General features: G+C 45.8%; 2 protein-coding genes and 1 long non-coding RNA gene across 3 annotated transcripts in view; 1 reads left to right on the top strand and 2 right to left on the bottom strand.

The window, feature by feature from the left end:
* The window catches only part of LOC106528444 (uncharacterized), a 4797-nt gene extending 3144 nt beyond the window's left edge, over nucleotides 1-1653 (bottom strand). Inside the window, exon 1 of the long non-coding RNA XR_001311502.1 lies at nucleotides 1205-1653. This is a non-coding gene — a long non-coding RNA (uncharacterized LOC106528444). The remainder of the gene's footprint in view (nucleotides 1-1204) is intronic.
* Nucleotides 1-16294, top strand: part of ninl (ninein-like) — a 109538-nt gene extending 93244 nt beyond the window's left edge. The window contains exons 21-31 of the mRNA XM_014023609.1: nucleotides 2753-2857; nucleotides 4408-4477; nucleotides 7933-8079; nucleotides 8168-8242; nucleotides 8317-8430; nucleotides 8583-8729; nucleotides 8804-8896; nucleotides 10451-10564; nucleotides 14031-14225; nucleotides 14300-14413; nucleotides 14481-16294. Of these exons, the coding sequence (XP_013879063.1) occupies nucleotides 2753-2857; nucleotides 4408-4477; nucleotides 7933-8079; nucleotides 8168-8242; nucleotides 8317-8430; nucleotides 8583-8729; nucleotides 8804-8896; nucleotides 10451-10564; nucleotides 14031-14225; nucleotides 14300-14413; nucleotides 14481-14672 (1366 nt within the window). The 3' untranslated portion in view covers nucleotides 14673-16294. The remainder of the gene's footprint in view (nucleotides 1-2752; nucleotides 2858-4407; nucleotides 4478-7932; nucleotides 8080-8167; nucleotides 8243-8316; nucleotides 8431-8582; nucleotides 8730-8803; nucleotides 8897-10450; nucleotides 10565-14030; nucleotides 14226-14299; nucleotides 14414-14480) is intronic.
* Nucleotides 16295-16773: 479 nt separating this feature from the next.
* The window catches only part of gins1 (GINS complex subunit 1 (Psf1 homolog)), a 12390-nt gene continuing 6217 nt past the window's right edge, over nucleotides 16774-22946 (bottom strand). The window contains exon 7 of the mRNA XM_014023608.1: nucleotides 16774-16916. Coding sequence (XP_013879062.1) covers nucleotides 16848-16916 — 69 coding nt within the window. The 3' untranslated portion in view covers nucleotides 16774-16847. The remainder of the gene's footprint in view (nucleotides 16917-22946) is intronic.

Here is a 22946-nt window from a genome sequence, read left to right as displayed (position 1 = left end):
CCCCGTCTCCTTTCATTACTTTTATCACTGGACTGAACGGCATGCAGACCAGTGGACCTGTGTTGTGTTTCTCTTCTTATCTTTCTTTATCATTAGCACAGGCAATATTCAGAACTTTGAGGAGCAGCTCATCTGAGGTACTTGGTTTTGACAAATGGGGTTGAAGATCAGTTTTTATTTTGTCACTTTGAAGGCCAGTGAGAACTGTGTGCATGAACATGCTTTGCACTAATGCAGGATTGTATTTCAGACCTGACTCAGCCTCTTGTGAAGCAAACAATATTTTTGGCACAAATCCATTGCTCTGATCACAAAATTCTGTGGCGTCTCTCTGCTGCTCTGCACTTCGGTGGTAAGCTTTTTAGTAGCGCTTCTCTCTTGATAATGTGAACGAAGGATTCTCCTAAGAGTGGGAAGGGACAGGTCACTTTTTCTTTCTAAGTAGCTTCACAGCTGCAGGCCAGGTACTATTGCCCTAATTACAGCATCCACTATCTCTGATTCAGGGTAATCTTTGCTGAGACCATTCTCTATTTGTCGAACCAAGCTAGAAAATGTTAGTCTGTCCTTTTGCCCAGGGTCGCCAATTTGACCAGAGATTTCAAAGTCTTTTCTCCATGAGAGGCTGTTTCCATGAGCAGGGCCAGCCTGGGCCAACACAGTTCTTTTCATTTTTGTTTGCCAGGATTTTCATTTCAGTTTCTTTCTGTTGAACTTTGAGTTTTAGTTGTTCTAGTTCTCTGCTTCGGTTCTCCTGTTCCTCATTTTCCTTTTCCTGTATGCTGCTCGTTTCAACTTCCTGCACTGATTTGATCATTTCCATCAAACTCAACATTGCTGACATTCCTTTATCTTCTAGTTGTCTTAGTTCATCACTTTCAATATACTTGCTGATCAGTGAAACAATGACGAGTTTTGCCTTTAATGGTTTCTTTGTTTGCTCCTGAAATTGCCAGGAGATCACATACTTTTATCAGCTGGTCACTGGTAAGTTGGAAGAGGGCTCCTTTAACCTCAAACAGTAAATTGTCAACTTCTGAGTCCATTTTTTTCTCTTTCTCTCTCCTTTTTTTAGTGGTAAAGTGTGCTGAAGAATAGGGTTTTGCCAGTTACTGCAGAACAGATGTTTCCCAGTGGCTTCTCGGCACCTCAGACTACAGTCCTCTTAGTTAGTTAGACGTCACCTTGATGCACTTTCCACTACCTGGGTTATGATATGGGATTGTTGATGTGGGGTGTTCTCCTCAGATGTAGGATTCCAGCCTCAAAATCAGCAATCCCAGCGGTGCCTCCAAATGTAAAAGCCCTGAAAAGGGGAATAATTGAATAAATGAGCCACAGACACTTTCTTTCCTCTACTCCAGCTTGTATTGACTGAGGAGGAAGTTCTGGTGCTCTTTACTATGGCTCACTAGTGCTTGACTGCCCCTGCTGGTTGCATTTGATTATTACAGCTACTAAATCTGTTTAGACATTAACCTGTAATTGCCCTGAACAGTTGAGAAACACATTGTAATGTAAACAGTGACATTCAAGTCTGTAATGCTTGCTATACTGTACACAAATAAAAGCAGAATGATTAAATATACCTCTGACAAATAATGAACACATTTCAATCCATCACATAATTACCCATTTTAAACCTTTAAAAACTCTGCTGTAATTACACCTCTGTGTTTCTGTGATTCTTCACTTTACAGTTATTGGTCTGTTGAGATTGGTTTGCACTGAAAACAGGCAATTTCTCATTCCTAATGTCAGATTCTGATAGTCTACTGTCTCTAAAACTAAACATATCTTTTTCTATTCTTGCACGGTTCTTTATACTGTAGTTTTATTATCAGTAGTCGTATCATGGCTAGTCAGTGTTAATTATGACCCCCGCACGTGAAGCGTAAGCGGGAGTCATATCGTTTTCGTACTGTTTATCTTTTTTTTTTTTCAGTGATTTTTGGTCAACCGTAGCACAAAAACAGCTGCACCGATCAACATGAAATTAGTCAGGACTGTAGATGAGTCTGACCTACACTGCACCAGCCAACGGTTTTTTGATAGACCCCATATTTGAGGAGGGGGCTCCTTTCAAAGAGGGGGTGTCAGGACATGTAAAAATGCTTATAACTCAGAAACTGTTCAACATAGAAGCTTCAGATTTCTTTTGTTGTTTAGCTCTGATGAAGCTCTATCCATCAGGCCCACCAATCAGTGCCCCGCCCAAATAAAAGACCCCCACCCAAACCACTACAATTTTGGGATGCATCTAGTAGCATGACATTTATTAAGAATAAAGACTTCTGAGTTCTGGTGCATTTCTGCGTGCGAGGGTCATTATGTTACCGCTGTACGGTGTCTAGTTTTGTTTTGTGTGCTCTCTATAGTTCGTGAACCTCTGTACTGATGCTGCTGTTACACCTGAAGTTCCCCTCTGTGGGACAGTAAACGCTTTTCTACTCTACTCTACTCTACTCTACTCTACTCTACTCTACTCTACTCTACTCTACTCTACTATGGTCTGTTGACATCATTCACACAGGAGGATCATTTATCAGACATGTCTGCACTTCTGTCTTTGTTACAATGAGCTGAATGAAGACTGTGACATTGCATGAAGCCGTGCCTCACACATCTGAAATCAGCTGTTCCAAGTCTGCCTGCCTTACAGCTTTTAACACAGTGGAAAGATTTGAAGAAGTTCAAAATGTTTAAATATCAGACACATTTTCTGACTGCTGTCGGGCTTGTCAAACTGCAGAACTCAGCTGGAGGAGGTCCGATCAGAGAATGGAGCTCTGCAGGAGAGACTGAGGGTTCTGCAGCAAGACATCCAGAACCTGGAAGATGATGTTGTCAAGAAAAAGTGAGTAAATGCTGCTCAGCTTCAGCGTGCAGGTTGGGTGTCTCTGTTTAACACCAAGACAGGAATGTGAAGCTTTAAAGTGAAAGTCCAGTCACCTTCGCTGTGGTGTTCTGTAGTTCCAGTACTTATTACCTATCTGCCATGGCATTAACCAGAGAGCACAGAGAATAGACAAAGTGGCAAATGTCATCATCCATGCTAGGCTAATGGCTAACCAAATGAGGGCCTGCTTCTTGTTGTTTTTTTAAAAAAAAAATTCAGGATTGTAAAACAACTCCTGGTCAAAAACGTTACACTGATGTGAAACCTCCATCCTTTTGAAGAAGTATATTTCTGTCCCTCCAAGCAGCGCGTTGATACATGCACACATACATTAGTGTAGTAACACAGATGATGTTTGGTCAGGAAACCTTTGGCAAACAATGATAATGATGCATTTATTTATAGGAACCTTTCAAAACTCTCAACATCACCTTAAAGAGCTCAAAAGTAAGAAATTAAAACAGAACAGTTCACACAATACAAACAATCAAATCATTTAACTCAACAAAATAGTTCAAAGAAATAAGCAACAACAATAAAACCAACTTGACGTGGGCGAGTGATGGCAGTTACAAAGATTTATGATTCTTATAAATATGGTTTCCTGAGAAAATGCATTATAATCTGAGGTTATAATCTGAGGTTTGAAGGTGCTCATAGAGACAGAATTTAGCAGCAGAATTCTAAAGACGGGTTCTGAGCGGCTGAAGGCTGTCAGGTGAGCAGATGGATCAGTGAGTCAGGAGGAAGAGGAGTTTCTAAGATTAAAAGTGCATGGAGTAAACATGGAGAAGTGAGAAAACACACAGAGCAGCAAGGTTGTTAATGGAGTTCAATGAAAGAAGCAGGATCTAGTAGCTGAAGAGATATTTGATACGAGATGTTTCTTGGTGGAAGTAAGCTGAGTGAGTGACATTATTGACATGAGAGTGGAAGGATAGAGGGCTGTCAACAATGATACCCACAATCTGAACCTGACCACAGGGACAAACCTGTCAATGGAAACATTGTTTTGGGAAATGTTTGGTGCCAACAAAAAAAGATTTTGGTTTTGTCACTGTTAAGTTTGAGAAAGTTATTAGAGAACAAAAGCCGTCATTCAAAAGCATAGATATTTGGTAGCATCCTGTCACACCAGTATGTTGTTTTTGACAAAGTTTTATAAGCCAGAAAAAGATATAAAATTAAAAATCAGACCCTTGTTTGGCTAACCATTAGCATATAGCCTGGCTGGAGAGTTTTATTTCACCTAAATGTTGCTCCAGTGTGAAGAAACAGAGGAACTAAACTGTTAAAGGCTTCAGATGCTTTACACAAGTTTTGACTATTTTGAGAGAAAATACTTTTTTTTTTTGTTTTTCAAACCAAATCCTGTGACACGAGAGCAAAGCAATTAAAAAGCCCTTCATGAAAGCTCCTCACTATCTGCGGCCCACAGGGCACTGCCTTAAATACATGTTTATTAGCCTGGTTGTTGATGAAACGTGATTTTGGTTGTTTTCTGTCAGGATGAGACTGGAGGAGATGGACAGAGAACATGAGAGGAGCAGAGAGGAGGAGGAGAGGCTGCACAAGGAGGTGAGAAGGTCCAAACTCCTGCTGCAGGGAGACAAAGCCACGAGTCTGTTCAGACACCAACACTTCTCACATGGTTTCAGTTAGAATCCACAGAACATCCAACAAAAGCTTTGAGTTGTTTCAGTTCAGAGATTTTGTTTATCAGTGTCTGATCAGGAGTTGATTTATGGAGTGGATTAATGATGAGCTCAAAAAAAGTACAAACATAAACCAGCTTTAAAAAAGTTTTAAAAGGACCTTACTAGGAAGTAGGGGTCGGGTACAATGTGTGTTAGGCAGTAGTCGAAGGCGAGGACCTTGGCGGTCCGATCCTCGGCTACAGAAGCTGGTTCTAGGGACGTGGAACATCACCTCTCTGGTGGGGAAGGAGCCTGAGCTGGTGTGTGAGGCTGAGAGGTTCTGACTAGATATAGTTGGACTCACCTCAACACACCGCTCTGGCTCTTGAACCATTCTCCTCCAGAGGGGTTGGACACTCTTCCACTCTGGAGTTGCCCATGATGAGAGGTGCTGAGCAGGAGTGGGCATATTATTGCCCCCCATCTTGGTGCCTGTACGTTGGGGTTCACCCCGGTGAATGAAAGGGTAGCGTCCCTCCGCCTGGGGGGGGGGGGGGTCCTGACTGTTTGTGCCTATGAGCCTAACGGCAGTTCAGATTACCACCCTTTCTGGAGTCCTTGGAGGGGGTGCTGGAGAGCGCTCCTAGCGGGGACTCCCTCGTGAACACCATGTTCAGACATAAGGGTGTCCGTATGTGCTCTTGGCACCAGGACACCCTAGGCCGCAGTTCAATGATCGACTTTGTTGTCGTCTCATCTGATCTGTGGCCGCATGTTTTGGACACTCGGGTGAAGAGAGGGGCGGAGCTGTCACCTGACCACTACCTGGTGGTGAGTTGGCTGCGTTGGTGGGGGAGGATGCCGGTCAGACCTGGCGGACCCAAACGTATAGCGAGGGTCTGCTGGGAACGTCTGTCAGAGTCTCCCATCAGACTGAGCTTCAACTCACACCTCTGGGGGAACTTCGAACACATTCCGGGGGAGGTGGAAGACATTGGGCCATCTTCCGTGCCTCCAATGTCGAGGCAGCTTACCTGAGCTGTGGCTGTAAGGTTGTTGGTGCCTGTTGTGGCGGCAACCCTCAAACCCACTGGTGGGCACCGGCAGTCAGGGATGCTGTCAGACTGAAGAAGGAGTCCTATCAAGTCTTTTTGGCCTGTGGGACTCCGGAAGCAGCCGATAGGTATCGGCAGTCCAAGCGGATTGCGGTTCGGGTGGTCGCTGAGGCAAAAACTCAGGCATGGGAGGAGTTCAGAGAGGCCATGGAAAAAGACGTCCGTTCGGCTTTGAGGCAATTCTGGTCCACTATCCTGCGTCTTGAGGTGGGGAAAGAGGTTCACCACCAACACTGTTTATGGTGGGGATGGTGCGCTGCTGACCTCAACTCGGGACGTTGTGGGCCGGTGGGCGGAATACTTCAAAAACCTCCTCAATCCCACCGACACGTCTTCCCATGAGGAAGCAGAGCCTAGGGACCCTGGGTCGGACTCTGCAATCTCTTGTGCTGAGGTCACCGAGGTGGTTAAAAAGCTCCTCGGTGGCAGGGCACCGGGGGTGGATGAGATTCGCCCAGAGTTCCTTAAGGCTCTTGATGTTGTGGGGTTGCGTTGGTTGATGCGACTCTACAATATCGCGTGGACGTCGGGGACAGTTCCCCTGGATTGGCAGACCGGGGTGGTGGTCCCCCTATTTAAAAAGGGGGACCGCAGAGTGTGTTCCAACTATACGGGCTGTTAGGTCCCTGTACGACCGGTGCCAGAATTTGGTCCACATTGCTGGTAGTAAGTCGGACTCGTTTCCAGTGAGAGTTGGACTCCACCAAGGTTGCCCTTTGTCACTGATTCTGCTCATAACTTTTATGGACAGAATTTCTAGGAGCAGCCAAGGTGTTGAGGGGATCCTTTTTGGTGACCTTAGGATCACGTCTCTGCTTTTTGTGGATGATGTGGTCCTGTTGGCTTCATCAGATCCAGATCTCCAGCTCTCACTGGAGTGGTTCACAGCTGAGTGTGAAGCAGCCAGGATGAGGATCAGTGCCTCCAAATCCCAGACCATGATCTTGAGCCGGAAAAGGGTAGGGTGCCTTCTCCAGGTCAGGGAGGAGGTCCTGCCCCAAGTGGAGGAGTTTAAATATCTCAGGATCTTGTTCACGAATGAGAGAAGAATGGAGCGGGAGATCAGCAGGTGGATTGGTGCTGTACGAGTCTGTCTTGGTGAAGAGAGCTGAGTCAGAAGGTGAAGTTTTTGGTTTACCGTCGGTCTACGTTCCTACCCTCAGCTATGGTCAGGAGCTTTGGGTAGTGACTGAAAGAAGGAGATCACAGATACAAGCAGCTGAAATGAGTTTCTTCTGCAGGGTGTCTGGGCTCTCCCTTAGAGATAGGCTGAGAAGCTCAGTCATCCAGGAGGGACTCAGAGTAGAGCCGCTGCTCCTCCACGTCCAGAGGAGCCAGTTGAGGTGGTTCATCTGGTTAGGATGCCTCCTGGACTCCTCCCTGGTGAGGTGTTCTGGACACGTCCCACTGGGAGGAGACCCAGAGGAAGACCCAGGACACGCTGGAGGGACTATGTTTCTCAGCTGGTCTGGGAACACCTTGGGATTCCCCCAGAGGAGCTGGTCCAAGTGTCTGGAGAGAGGGAAGTCTGGGTCTCTGCTTAGACTGCTGCCCCCGAGACCTGACCCCGGATAAGAGGAAGAGAACTGACAGACAGACTTATTTTGAAATAAGTTGTGTAGGATGGGTGTCTCTATTATTTATATTAAAAATGTATAAATAATTGTACATGTAAGGATGAGAATGTCAGATTTAAGTGTCATTAATGTGGGAATAATTTGATTTTATCTGGTGTGAGGACATTTAAATGTTTGTAGGTTATGAGTTGAGAAGGGCAGGAAATCAAAGGATCTTGTATCTTTTACCTGCTCCTTTTCAAACAGTGTAAAAAGGACCTGCCTAGAATGGATTATTTGTTCGAGAAAGATTTGATTATTACTTTTTTATTTTACTTTCTTATTTTGTTACGTAAAGATTATTATTGTTTGAATTTATTTGATGGAGAAAAGGCACAGATTTAAGTTTTTTCTTCTTCTTTCTCCTGCCTTTCATTTTATTTTATTAGTCATTTCTTTTTTATTTTTTATCATTTTTTAATTAAATGAATAAAATTAATGAATTAAAAATGAATGAATTAGAACTGAAAAGTTGTTAATAAGGCATAAGAAATGAACGCTAATGATGTGTCTCTAAAGTCTTCTTTCTTTATGATATGTATGTTGGAAATGCTTCATGAAACATAATTTGGAAAAGAACCGCAGTATTCCTATAAGGATAATTAGTTTATTGACCTTTTATTTTTCAGTAAATATTGACAGAGCTTTTTGTTTTGGTTTTGTAGAACTCTAAATATCGTGAGGAGGTTTTGGATCTGAGTAGCAGGAACCTGCAGCTCAGCTCTCGGCTCTGTGAGGAGCAGGAGTCGGTCCGGATCCTGCAGCAGCGCCTGGAGGTGGTTTCCAGGGATCAGGAGGAGGACAGAGCTGCTGTAAGCTGAGCTGCTTGTTTTAGCAGTTCAGAGGTGAAGCTGGGAGCTGACGGAGTGTCTGTTGTTGTTGTTGTTGTTGTTTTCTCAGGGCCGGCGGCTGCAGGAGGCAGCGCTGCAGGACAAACTGATGCTGGAGAAAGAGCTGAGCTTCATTAAAGACAAGGTGAAGATTCAACCAGTTCATCTGAAACAGGAGGTCTCCAGCTGACTGATGACTGATGATTGTTTGTTTCTAAGCTGGGCCGTCAATCACAGCTGGAGGCGGAGCTTAGTGGTGTGAAGGAAAAACTGCAGGTAGTGGAGGAGGAGAGGAAGCTTCTGCAGAGACATGCTGAGGAGCGAAACCACCAGGTCAGACTGAAACGAGCTGCTTCATCAGGTTCAAATCTGATCAACCTGTTGAATAAAACTAGATTTGTTTTTAAATATCCTGGTGATAAACTGGGTTCATCTGTCTGTTATACTTCACTGTTTTACGTGTGATTTAAACATCTTTCTGTCAGGAGGAGGAGCTGCAGCACAAGGTCCTCTCTCTGCAGGGAGAGGCGGAGCTTCTTCGCTCCCAGATCCTCACCGTCACTCAGGAGAAACTGGGCCACACCCAGGAAGTGACGGAGCTGTGCAGGAAGCTGCGGGAGGCCGACAGTAAGGTGAGCTCACCTGCAGCTGGTTGCTTCCTGCTCTTCCTGACATGGTGGAGGTTGTGACCATCAGAGCTCTGCAGGTGGAGCGGCTGCAGGCTGACGTCCTCAGGCTGAGGAAGGAGGAGGAGGAGAGCAGCAGACTGAGAGTCCAGAACCAGGAGCTTCAACAGCAGGTAGCTCAGAGGGCAGCTGAGAGGGTGGGACTGCATCAGCAGGTCTGAAGAGGACAGCTTAGAGCTTCATCAGTAGGACCACACAGGACAGCTTAGAGCTTCATCAGTAGGACCACACAGGACAGCTTAGAGCTCCATCAGTAGGACCACACAGGACAGCTTAGAGCTCCATCAGTAGGACCACACAGGACAGCGTAGAGCTCCATCAGCCAGGACCACACAGGACAGCTTAGAGCTCCATCAGTAGGACCACACAGGACAGCGTAGAGCTCCATCAGCCAGGACCACACAGGACAGCGTAGAGCAGGGCTGGCCAAACATTTAGTCACATGGCACAAAATCATAAAGTCAGAAGGACCTGAGGTCCAAAACTATTATTCCTTTACCTGCTCAACAACAAACTAAGCATTAATTACTTTAATGAAACAAATAAAGCAGTCAGATTTATTGCTGGAAACAGATGTGTAAATTCATCTAGATCCAGAAGTTTAACCCTTTAACACCTAAGGGTCAAAAAGGCTCATATTTTCCTCCTGGTATTTTTGGATTAGTTTACCTGTAAAAAGGACAATAATTGTCCTGTGAGTAAATAATTTTGCACCTTTTTCAATAAAAAGTAAATTTTTGCATTATCTGGCAGTTATTTAAAATGTATTGCATATTAAAATAGTGTATTATCAGCTTTAAAAACCAAAAAACAAAGTTTCTTTAGGTTTACTAAGGAAATAAATCACAACAAATGTACCTAACGAAACGATTTGACATCAAATAAGTGAAATTTAGACAGTATATAAACTACCTGCACTGAAACTTTTTGATTTTTTTTGTAAATAAATGAAAAAACTGTCCAAAAATGAAAACCATACACGGCATTTTTTCCCCGTTCCCCCAAACTCCAGGCCTGCTCCAGCTAGTCACGTGATTTTACCGTAAAACCCCATATATCAGCAAAAAGCCCAGGTCGCTGGCTTTCAGGCACTGTTGGAATTTTTCAGATTGCACAGATATTCGAGAACTTACGGCATTTAAAAAAACTGTGTCAAAATGTGTCGGCGCCGACACGTTTGGTTTAAGAGGGTTTTGCAGGTTTCCCTTATTGAAAGAAATTCTGCAATTTTCTAGGTTTCAATTGAGGGAAAAAAACAATTTAGTCAATTCTGGTCAATAAAATCAGGATTTAGGTCACTCTTTTGTTCAAAATGCTTGCTGTTTCCATGTCAGACCTGCTCAGAGTTCAGAACTCTGTCCCAGATCCACATGTGACAGAGTTCAGCTGTGGTGTAGTGGTCAGTAGAGTTGTCCTGGAACCGGTGGGTTGCCGGTTCAATCCCCTGTTCCAGCCATTTCAGTGGTGCCTGCCTCTGTCAGTGTGCCCCAGAGCAGTTGTGGCCGGAGCTCACCACCATCAGTGAGTGGATGTCTGAAGCACTTTGGGGTCCATGTGGACTTGATTAGGGTCTATAGAAGCTCAGTTGTGTTGCTCTTTGTGTTGTTCTGTGCTGTGCAGCCTTTTATTGTTGTTTAAAAAACTGACTGGTCCATTGTCTGTGTCAGCTGTCTGAGCTGCAGCACCAGGATGTTCAGGTCCAGAAACTGACCCAGAAGCAGCAGGACCTGAAGTCCAGACTGAATGAGGTGGAGGCAGCCTGGACCCAGACTCAGGACCAGGTCAGGATCTGGATGAAAATCATGACTGATGAGGAATCAGGTTGAAAAGAGATCAAACAGGAAGACGAGTTACCTTCACATCAGTAGAAAGCTCATTTAAATCAGTTTTAGTGAAACAGTGAGTCATAAAAAATAAAAACACCTGATCGTCACTGTCCAACCAGGAACAGACTGAGGCATTTACAGGGTCTGGCTGAAATATTAACAGACATGAACTTTATACAGAAATCTAAAAAAGGGGTCAGGTCTCGGGGGCAGCAGCCTCAGCAGAGACCCAGACTTCCCTCTCTCCAGACACTTGGACCAGCTCCTCTGGGGGAATCCCAAGGTGTTCCCAGCTGAGAAACATAGTCCCTCCAGCGTGTCCTGGGTCTTCCTCGGGGCCTCCTCCCAGTGGGACGTGTCCAGAACACCTCACCAGGGAGGAGTCCAGGAGGCATCCTAACCAGATGAACCACCTCAACTGGCTCCTCTGGACGTGGAGGAGCAGCGGCTCTACTCTGAGTCCCTCCTGGATGACTGAGCTTCTCAGCCTATCTCTAAGGGAGAGCCCAGCCACCCTGCGGAGGAAACTCATTTCAGCTGCTTGGATCTGTGATCTCCTTCTTTCAGTCACTACCCAAAGCTCCTGACCATAGATGAGGGTAGGAACGTAGACCGACTGGTAAACTGAGAGCTTCACCTTCTGGCTCAGCTCTATTCACCACGACAGACCGGTACAACGCCCGCATCACTGCAGACGCAGCACCCATCCACCTGTCAATCTCTCGCTCCATTCTTCCCTCATTCGTGAACAAGACCCCGAGATACTTAAACTCCTCCCCTTGGGGCAGGACCTCCTCCCCGACCGGGAGAAGGCACCCTACACTTTTCCGGCTCAAGACCATGGTCTGGGATTTGGAGGTACTGATCCTCATCCTGGCTGCTTCACACTCAGCTGTGAACCGCTCCAGTGAGAGCTGCAGATCAGGATCTGATGAAGCCAACAGGACCACATCATCCACAAAAAGCAGAGATGTGATCCTAAGGTCACCAAAAAGGATCCCCTCAACACCTTGGCTGCTCCTAGAAATTCTGTCCATAAAAGTTATGAACAGAAACGGTGACAAAGGACAACCTTGGTGGAGTCCAACTCTCACCGGAAACAAGTCCGACTTAATACCGGCAATGCGGACCAAACTCTGGCACTGGTCGTACAGGGACCTAACAGCCCGTATCAATGGGACTGGTACCCCATACTCCTGGAATACCCCCCACAGGAGTCCCAGAGGGACACAGTCGAACGCCTTCTCCAAGTCAACAAAACACATGTAGACTGGATGAACTCCCATGAACCCTCCAAGACCCTGCTGAGGGTGTAGAGCTGGTCCAGTGTTCCACGACCAGGACCAAAACCACACTGCTCTTCCTGAATCCGAGATTCAATTATCTGATGGACCCTCCTCTCCAGGAGCCCTGAATAGACCTTACCAGGGCAGCTTAGAAGTGTGATTCCCCTTTAGTTGGAACACACTCTGCGATCCCCCCTTTTTAAATAGGGGGACCACCATCCTGGTCTGCCAATCCAGGGGAACTGCTCCCGACGTCCACGCGATATTGTAGAGTTGCATCAATCAACGCAACCCCACAACATCCAGAGCCTTAAGGAACTCTGGGCGAATCTCATCCACCCCCACTGCCCAGCCAGTGAGGAGCTTTTTAACCACCTCGGTGACCTCAGCACCAGAGATTGGAGAGTCCGACCCAGGGTCCTCAGGCTCTGCTTCCTCATGCGAAGACTTGTCGGTGGGATGGAGAAGGTCCACGAAGTATTCCGCCCACCGACCCACAACGTCCTAAGTTGAGGTCAGCAGTGCACCATCCCCACCATAAATAGTGTTGGTGGCGAACCGCTTTCCCCCCTTGAGACACTGGCTGTACGGAAGTTTTTTTCCATGGCCTCTCTGAACTCCTCCCACGCCCAAGATTTTACCTCAGCGACCACCCGAACCGCAATCCGCTCAGACTGCCGATACCTATTGGCTGCTTCCGGAGTCCCACAGGCGAAAAAGACCTGATAGGACTCCTCCTTCAGTCTGACAGCATCCCTCACTGCCGTGTTCACCAGCGGGTTTGAGGTTTGCCGTCACGACAGACACCACCAACCTTATGGCCACAGCTCAGGTAAGCCACCTTGACAATGGAGGCACGGAACATGGCCCACTCGGACTCAATGTCCCCCACCTCCCCCTGAACGTGTTCAAAGTTCCCCCAGAGGTATGAGTTGAAGCTCAGTCTGACGGGAGACTCTGACAGACGTTTCCAGCAGACCCTCGCTATACGTTTGGGTCCGCCAGGTCTGACTGGCATCCTCCCCCACCAACGGAGCCAACTCACCACCAGGTAGTGGTCAGGTGACAGCTCCGCCCCTCTCTTCACCCGAGTGTCCAAAACATGTGCGGCCGCAGACCAGATGAAACAACAACAAAGTCGATCATTGAACTGCAGCCTAGGGTGTCCTGGTGCCAAGAGCACATATGGACACCCTTATGTCTGAACATGGTGTTTGTTATGGACAATCCATGACGAGCACAGAAGTCCAATAACAAAACACCACTTGGGTTCAGATCGGGGGGGGGGGGTTCCTCCCAACCACGCTTCTCCAGGTCTCACTGTCACTACCCACATAAGCGTTGAAGTCCCCCAGCAGATCGAGGGAGTCCCTGTTAGGAGCGCTCTCCAGCACCCCCTCCAAGGACGCCAGAAAGGGTGGGTAATCTGAACTGCTGTTAGGCTCATAGGCACAAACAACAGTCAGGACCCGTCCCCCCACTCGTAGGTGGAGGGAGGCTACCCTTTCATTCACCGGGGTGAACCCCGACGTACAGGCACCAAGATGGGGGGCAATAAGTATACCCACTCCTGCTCAGTGCCTCTCAGCATGGGCAACTCCAGAGTGGAAGAGTGTCCAACCCCTCTCGAGGAGACTGGTTCCAGAGCCAGAGCGGTGCATCGAGGTGAGTCCAACTATATCTAGTCTGAACCTCTCAACCTCACACACCAGCTCAGGCTCCTTCCCCACCAGAGAGGTGACATTCCACGTCCCTAGAGCCAGCGTCTGTAGCTGAGGATCGGACCACCAAGGTCCTCGCCTTCGACCACTGCCCAGCACACATTGCACCCGACCCCTTCGGCCCCTCCCACAGATGGTGACCCATGGGGCTACTATTTTTACTAGATTTACAAACTGTGTTACAGGAATTACATTTGTTTCTAAAATGTAAACATTTGGAGAATGTACAGATTTGGTTGATAAACTGTTGACCTCATTTAGTTCTTTATGATTCTCAGACGTGGTTAGCTGGAAGTTGGTTACAATTCAAACTACTAAGAGGATGATAAAAGCTCAGCTGGTTGGCTGCATGTCATTTGCAGGTTGAGTATTGATTTGCTGTCTGAAAACAAGTCTTCATATGTGCGTGTACAGGTGGTACGAGCGGACGCTGCCCTCAGTGTGGCGAAGGCACAGCACCTGCGACAGGTGCAGCAGCAGGCGGGGAGCAGGGAGCAGGTAGAGGTGCTGCAGGCTCAGCTGCAGGAGCAGACCAGGAGGAGTCAGCAGCTGGAGGAGGCCCTGAAGCTGCAGGTTCAGCAGAGCAGTTCTCAGATCAGCGTGAAGCAGGTGGGTCAGGGACAGCCCACCTGTCTGAGTCCTGCAGGACCTGATGCTGATGGCTTCCTCTGTGCTGCATTCAGGAACAGTTTGAGAAGGCAACGGCAGCGCTGCAGCGCCGAGTCGAAGAGCTGGAGGTCCAGTTGAAGGGTCTGCGTCTGGTTCTGCAGGAGAAGATCCAGCAGCTTCAGGAGCAGGTGAGTTTCAGCTCCAGGCTGGGCTACCTGCAGCTCTGCCTGAGGGTAACATCATGTCTCCCTGCAGCTGCTGAAGAACAACAAGGTGGCTGGGATGCTGAAGGAGGTCTACGTGGAGAACTCACAGCTGATGAAGGCGCTGCAGGTCACCGAGCAGCGCCAGAAACAGGCTGAGAGGAAGAACTTCCTGTTGGAGGAGAAGGTTGGAGCGCTCAACAAACTGCTGCGTGAAGCTGTCGCTGCCGCACTCGCCACGTGACCTCACGTGACCTCACAGCTGGGCTGAGGTCTGAGGATGAAGAGCAGCAGCCTGCTGATGATGCAAGTCCAAGAATTATCAGATATTTATTAAGATTATTACACAGGTGTCAAAAAACTAAAACCATGAGCTGCTGGGAACCGGGTGGGAGGAGGGTGATCTTCTACAAACTGAGCTTACAGATGATCTTCAGATGAAACTGACAGTTGGACTGAATCAGCTTTAAAACTTGTTTTAATACAGTTGTATTTTTAATAAAGAAATCCAGTGTTCTAAGTAGATCTTAGATGGTTTCAGGAAGCACAAACTGTTACAGACGACTTGAATCTGTTCACATAAATCAAGATAAAAACATTTTTCCTTCCACAGAACCTGCTGCCAAAACGGATTCAGAGTATTAAAAATACCAAGAAAATTCAAAAGATTTTAGAATAATTATCTGATCAGATAATCAGTAAATAAATTTATCTCATATCTACACTTATGATGGTTAAAACGCTTCCTGAGTTAATAAAAAAACTGCATCTCAAACAAGATGAGTTTCTGTCAGATTATGAAGCTTAAATCCTTCTGATGAACTATAGCTCGTTTTTATTTTGAGTAAAACCAAAAGAAACCCTCAGCCCACTTAAACAGATGACAGGTTACTGTAGGAAGTGAGCTGGTTTCTGGTGTGGTGGAGGTCAGGTTGTGAGGAGCAGCTTCAGCAGGTCTGATTGGACCAGCTCAAACACTGCAGTGAAGGAAAACTAACTCATCTTACATCAGAGGTAAATAAAGGTCAAATCAGAGAAAATGAGAACCCAGGATGTTTTTATAAAGATTTTAACTTCTCAGGAGCACATTTTCTGTCTGATTGAGTTTTAACTGTTTTTTTTTTTTTACTTATTTCAAGTCGTCTGAGGTCAGAACTTCACCTCATATGTATCTTTTTTAATCTTGAGACTTTTCCTTTAAAGTTTTACAGTCCATGGGTTAGGGTGGGTCACCGTACATCCTCCTTAGCATCCTAACAGTAGAGACCTCACCATGTCCTGCATGGAAACACCCTGCCTTCGTTCTTCAGAGGAAACACACTCCTGTGATTCGACAGTAAGATAAGGAGAGTGTTCAGGCTGGTGTTTGTGTGCAGTCCTGACTCAACTCTTCTACTTTATTATGCATCAGCTCAAAGACAGGGCCGACTCTGTGAGGTAAGGGACGATCAGAAACATTACAGGACTAGCTCAGTCCCTCTTGGTTGGACAGTGATTTTAAACCAAGACCTTTAATCTGGAGGGTTTGGCACATGTCATTCAACATAAAGCTGTATTAAACACACACACTGATTTCACAGACTTAATTTACCCTCTTTTTTCTGTTAACGTGCCTTTTCTAAAAGAAGTAGACCTTAGGGTACATGAGAATACCAAAGGTCAGTGTAAGGTGAATGGGGACCTGTCCTAACCCATGGACTGTTACATTAAATGAACTGTGAAACGTCCATCAGACAGCAGCTGGTGGGCGTGGCCTCTTCATTTCTACAGGTTGTTCATGGCTCTTAAAGATGTCAGTATTACATTTTAATGTCATTTATAAGTGTTTTTGTGGACCTAAGTCTCATTAAATTTTTTTATCAACTGGTTGTGATGTTTTTTATGATATTGTTCAGTATTTTTACACTGCAGAGTTTCAGTTTGATCAATAAGTTCACATTAATCAAAAATAAATAATTAAGTCCTCTGGACGGGTTCTTCTTTAATGAAACGTTTCGTCTCTCCTCCAAGAGACTTCTTCAGTCTGATGAGTTTCAGGTGAACTCAGCCTTATAAGCTCCGCCTCCACATGGTGGACAAACAGGTTAGTCACATGCAAAAGAGGACCATTGACTAACAATAGGTCATTAGTGCCTTTATTATTGTTCATACAGGGTCATGTGCTCCATCACCTGACTATCGTTAGGGTCCTGATTCACACCTTTTGCTCACAGGGGGCGGAGTCATACTTGCAATAACATTATAGGAGGAGAACCTACTTAATTTTTCATTTTGACATTTCTACGTGGATTACTGAGACGCATCAGATCATGATTCTCTGCTGATTAACAGACAAAATGACAACGTAGAGTAAGAAAACTTTATTTGTCCAGACATTAAACATTATGACTGCTGAGGTGTGCAGAAGTCCGGCCTCCCATCAGGACACCACGTGCTCTAGGACGCCCTGACGAATCAGCTGCTCACATTTCCACCGTGGCAGGAAGTGCTGAGGACAGAAACAACTTCCTGTGAGGCTGAAAGCTGAATGCTCTGTTAACAAAACTTAAAGCAGGTTTCAAACATAGTTACTGACGGCTGCTGCCCTTTGTTACATATCACACACCCTCTCAGTAGTGTCCTGTTGATGTCCATCTGGTTGTTTACAGTGTAGGGGTCACCTTGAGTTAAATTATCAAGGAGACTGTCCTGGACTCTCAGTCCTCTGATGGGCCTTCGAAGGGCCAAAAACTCTGTTCCACTTAGAACTGAATCTAGGCCACCCAGATCACCTTAACCTCTCAAAGAGACATTCTCTTTCCTCCTGAATCAGATAATAAACAGAAGAATCTTCTCTTATTTGATTTAGCGTTCTCTTAACTGAAAGTATTACACATTTTGATAATCAGAGAATGTTTATCAAAGTTACAGGAGAAGAGAGGACAGATCTCTTTTCTCCCTCAGTATGATTTCAGCTATGTATGGTTTTTCTGTGGGAAAAATTCTTATTTAACTAAAATAATCTTTATAGTTTAAGTTGATGAAAATAATCTTTATGGTTTAAGTTGATGAAATATCAATGTTTTACTTGTCTGAATCATATTTACAAATGTTTTGAACTTGAAACAATTCATTTTTCTTTCAGTTATGTTTTAAACAGTACTCATCAGATAATTTAAATGGGTCATGAAATGTGTTGTTCTGAACCACACAGCAGCAGCAGTAATCTTTGTTTTAGTTTCAGGAGGCGTACATGTTCTGAAACTAACACTTTCCTTGATAACTTTACTAATCTAACCTTCTGGAGGGCGGACCATAGATTCTCTAAGCTTTTAGGAACTAACAGTTCCTGCCCGTCCAGAGAAAGTAAGGTGACTGACGGCCGTCAGTCACTGTGACAGCTAGATCCTCTCCGGGGAATCAAAAAGCTGAAAACTGTGTCAGGTTTGGCCCCTTCACGCCAACGGGGAAACCTCACAGTGTGGAAAACCACGCCTGGTTTATCCACCTTCAGAAACTCTCCAGACAGAAGTTTTATTCTGAAACCTGGGTTCCAGTCGAGGTTTGTCCTCTTCTATGGCTGACGTGGTAAAGCGAGTAGACCTACACGCCTGGGTCACTCTGGTGGACTGTCCTAAGCGGATTCTCTCAGCAGAAGCCCCCAACACACCTGGCAGGTGACAGAACATCATCTCAAGGCTGACTGTGTGTGACGTCGCTGTCTGACTGAAGCTGAGCACAGAACACTTCGCCCTTCTGGTTAAACCACATTATTTAAGATAAAAAGTATAAGAACGCTAATATCGTTCTTCCACCCTTTTTTCTTAAACTCTTCCTTGCCAACTCCTAAGATAAACAGCCTCAGATTGTCTGGTATCAAACATCAAAGCTGACTTTTGTGTTTCTATTTAAGTGTGGTTAACAGTTAAGAAGTTAAAAGCTTGTTATTGTTGGTCCCAAAACTTTTATAGGAAATTAATTGTTCACAATCAGGTGTACTCTGGTGATTTTGTATGAACTGTAAATAAATGATCACATATTATGGTTCAAATCAACATTCACTGACTGAGTCACTTTTTGTGTCCATTCATTTTTGCACTGAATGAATGTTTACCCAAAATAAAAAGAGATCCCTTACTAATTAAATTACTCTTATAACCTTGTTATAAGAAGTGTAAGATAAACCCTTACAACAGTACAACAATCTTTCCTGGTGTTGCTAAACTGCAGGCCACACATGGAGGAAAAAACGTCCAATATATTTTTAAATGCAGGCCACACAAACAGTAAATGTGGAAATTTGTATCATCACAAAGCTAAAAAGGACTCAAAAACTAATACTGTTTAAAGCAAACATCTGTGAATAAAACACCAGGGGCCTCATACAAACACTGTTGTAGATTTCTTACTGAAACCTGACGTACGGTCAAATCCAGAAAACGGCATTCGCACAAAAAAATCCAGATGTATCAAACGTGAGACACCTCCCCTGACACGCCTTCATTTACAGATGTTAAACAGATGTTAATTATTTCCTGCATGTGTAATGGACATATTTGTGTGATCCCTGCGCGATCAGATATGATTTCTAGATTTAAAAAAATAATGAATCAAATATGTGTGAGTGAGATAAATTTCTTAGTGAGTAAAATATGTTTGTCACGCAAAGAATGAGTGATTCTGTGTGTGGTCACGTGAAGCTGCTGTTAATTCTGGAAATATTAACCTTGTGCACGTGTTTAATAACGTAATTACTGTAAACACAGGAACTCAGATGTTTGGTAGAACATAGACGGCTCCTGCTGTCACACTCCCAGAGCAGCACAGCTCCGAGAAGATCCAAAAAGACTCTTAGAAGCTGAAAACACCTGATGAGCCAGTCGTCATCGTGGATCATAAAATCCACTCTGTGTATAAATACATACTGCATGTTATGTTATATCCTCAAGTAAGGCTGAATCCATTCCTTTTAAATGTGGGAACCGCTCTATTGTGAGCTGAAGATCCTGGCGCGATGACACCAACAGAACCACATCATCTGCAAACAGCAGAGATGAAATCCCGAAGCCACCGAACAGGACTCCCTCCACCCCCTGGCTGCATCGAGAAATTCTGTCCATGTAAGTTATGAACAGAATCAGTGACAACGGGCAGCCCTGGGGTCCGACTTACTACCAGCAACTTGAACCAGACTCGCACCACTTGTATAGAGACTGAATGGCCCGTAACGATGGACCCACAATCCCATACTCATGTAGCACCCCCCACAGTGTACCTCAAGGAACACGGTCAAATGCCTTATCCAAGTCCACAAAACACATGTAGACTGGATTAGCAAACTCCCATGATCCCTCGAGGACTTTAGTGAGGGTAAAGAGTTGGTCCAGTGTTCCACGGCCAGGATGAAATCCACATTGTTCCTCCAGAATCTGAGTTTCAACTATCGATCAGACTCTCTTCTCCAATACCCCTGAAAAGACCTTACCAGGTAGGGTAGATAATTGGAGCACACCCTTATGTCCCCCTTTTTAATTATAGGAACCACCACCCCAGTCTGCCAATCCAGAGGCACTGCCCCCGATGTCCATGCGATGTTGCAAAGGCGTGTCAACCAGGACAGCCCCACAACATCCAGAGCCTTGAGGAAATCAGGGTGGATCCCATCCACCCCTGGAGCCCTGCAGCTTTATAACTACCTCAGCGACCTCAGCTCCAGTTATGGACAGACCAGCCCCATAGTCCTCAGACTGCTTTCTCCATAAAAGACGTGCCGGAGAGATTGAGAAGTTCCGAGAATATTCCTTCCACCTCCCAACGACATCACTGGTTGAGGTCAACAGCACCCCACCTTCACTGAGCACAGTGTTAGTGAAGTGCTGCTTTCCCCACCTCAGCCGCTGGATGGTTTACCAGAATCTCCTTGGAGCTTATCAAGAGTCTTTGTCCAAGGCCTCACCAAACTCCTCCCACATCCAAGCTTTTGCCTCAGCAACAGCCAGGGCTGCAGCCCGCTTGGCCTGCCAATACTCCTCAGCTGCCTCCGGAGTCCTACCAGCCAACAAGGCCAAATAAGTCTCCTTCAGCTCAACAGCGTCCCTTACTCGGGGTGTCCACCACCGAGTTTGAGGATGGCCACTGCGACAACTGACAACCTTGCAGCCACAGCTCAAGGCAGCCGCTTCAACAATTGAGGTGTGGAAAGTGGCCCACTCGGACTCGATGTCCCTCGCCTCGGCTGGGATGTAGTTGAAGTTCTTCCGGAGTTGTGATTTGAAGATCTGTCTGACGGGTTCCTCTGCCAGGCATTCCCAACAAACCTTCACTACATGCTTGGGTCTACCGGATCTGTCCGGCATCTTCCCCCACCATCTGATCCAACTCACTTCCAGGTGGTTATCAGTTGAAAGCTCAGCTCCTCTCTTCACCAGAGTGTCCAAAACATGCGGCTGTAGATCAGATGACACGATTACAAAGTCAATCATCGATCTGCATCCTAGGTTGCCATGTACAGTTATGGACACCCTTATGTTCGAACATGGTGTTTGTGATGGACAAACTGTGACTAGCACAGAAGTCTAACAACAGAACACCGCTCGGGTTCAGATCGGAGAGGCCGTTGCTCCTAATCACACTCCAGATCACAGCCATTATCCACGTGGGCATTGATGTCCCCCAACAGTATGAAGGAATCCCCAGCTGGAGCACCTTCCAGCACCCCAGCTGTGGACTCCAAGAATGCTGGGTACTCTGAACAATCATTTGGTGCATAAGCACAAATAATCATCAGAGCCTGTCCCCCCACCCAAAGGTGCAGGGAAGCTACCCTCTTATCTATCGGGGTAAACGCCAACACTCAGGCACCAAGTCGTGGGGGCCAAAAGTAGACCCACACCAGCTCGGCGTCTCTCACCATGAGCAACTCCAGAGCAGAATAAAATCTGGCCTCTCTCGAGGAGATTGGTTCCGGAGCCCATGCTGTCTTTTGAGGTGAGCCCAACTATATATAGCTGGTACCTCTCAACCTCACACACAAGCTCAGGCTCATTCTCCACTAGAGAGGTGACATTCCATGTCCCAAGAGCCAGTTTTGATAGGCCAGGGTCAGAGCGCCAAGGTCCCCACCTTTGGCTACTGTCCATATCATCATGTAACTGACTCCTACGGCCCATCCTGCAGGTTGTGGGTCCACAGGAAGGAAAACCCATGTAGCTCATTTGGGCTGAGCCCAGCCTGGTCCCATGGGTTGAGACCACGCCCTCCCCCAGGCCTGGCTCCAGGGTGGGGCCCCGGTAACCCACGTCTGGGCAAGGGACACTGAGTTACTTGACAGTTTGTGTCCATATGAGTCAGTTGGATCATTCTTTGTCTGGCCTGTCACCTAGGACCTATCTGCCATGGGAGACCCTACCAGCATGGCTCCTAGGATCATAAAGATACACAAACTCCTCCACCACTATAAGGTGAATAATATTATTTATTACAGGTAAGAAATAATAAATATACTTGTATATTTATAAATGTACTTGTTGAAGTCACCATTTTTCAACTAGATAAAAAGTCTAAGTTACTGACTTCAAGGTCAGGTTTAGATCATCCTAACTTGTAAATTACATATTTCCCTTATATCATGTAGTCATTTTACATAATTATTTAAATGGTAAATGGCTTGAATTTATATAGCGCCTTATCAAGTCCACTTGGACCCCAAGGCGCTTCAGACATTCACAGACTGGTGGCAGTAAGCTACATTGTAGCCACAGCTACCCTGGGGCACACTAACAGAGGTGGGGCTGCCATGCACCGGCGCCACTCTGACCACCATCAGTAGGCAAGGGAGGTGAAGTGTCTTGGCCAAGGACACATTGACAGACAGCTAGATGGGGGATCAAACCGGCAACCTTCCAGTTTCAGGACGACTCCCTTAACCAATCGAATGCCTCTCCATAAGGTTCCAAGTACGCTGAACCACGCACAGGCACGCTGTTTCAGAACCTCCTCTCTGGTGGTTCTAAGAGGGTAGAAGTGAGTTCAGCACGCTTACGATTTTGACGTCAGCAGAACGCTGCCTGTGGATTAACTCTGGGATTGATTGACAGAGGAAAGGAGTTACTTGTATAAACTTCCTGCTGAAGAGAGCTGCTTTTGTTTTGGAATACGACATGTAGGGGTCACCTCGAGTGAAGAAACAGGAGTTCCAGCCTCAAAGCAGGTCTCGCACAGGCCTGAGAACTGGCAGGAACGCTGGACTCTTATTTTAGGCCATGACGGGTCATTTCAACTGTAAAGAACCCTCTCCTCTATGAGATTAATACCAGCTTAACCCCATAAAGTCATGTTCCACAAGATCTTGCAAGATATGAAATCAGATATGATGAAATACCCCTCCGGTCATGAATCTGAAAAGAACTTGTCAGATTTCTCAAAATAAAGTAATTTATTTTAGATATATGACAAGAATAAACATACAAACATTTCTATAAATATTATATGAACAAAACACAAGTTATAATTTTCATAAAAATTTCACTCAGAGTTGACA

Source organism: Austrofundulus limnaeus, unplaced genomic scaffold (assembly GCF_001266775.1).
Source record: "Austrofundulus limnaeus strain Quisiro unplaced genomic scaffold, Austrofundulus_limnaeus-1.0 Scaffold380, whole genome shotgun sequence".
Classification (NCBI taxonomy): domain Eukaryota; kingdom Metazoa; phylum Chordata; class Actinopteri; order Cyprinodontiformes; family Rivulidae; genus Austrofundulus; species Austrofundulus limnaeus.
The sequence above is the reverse complement of the archived record's forward strand: the minus strand, read 5'-3'. Positions and strand labels throughout refer to the sequence as shown.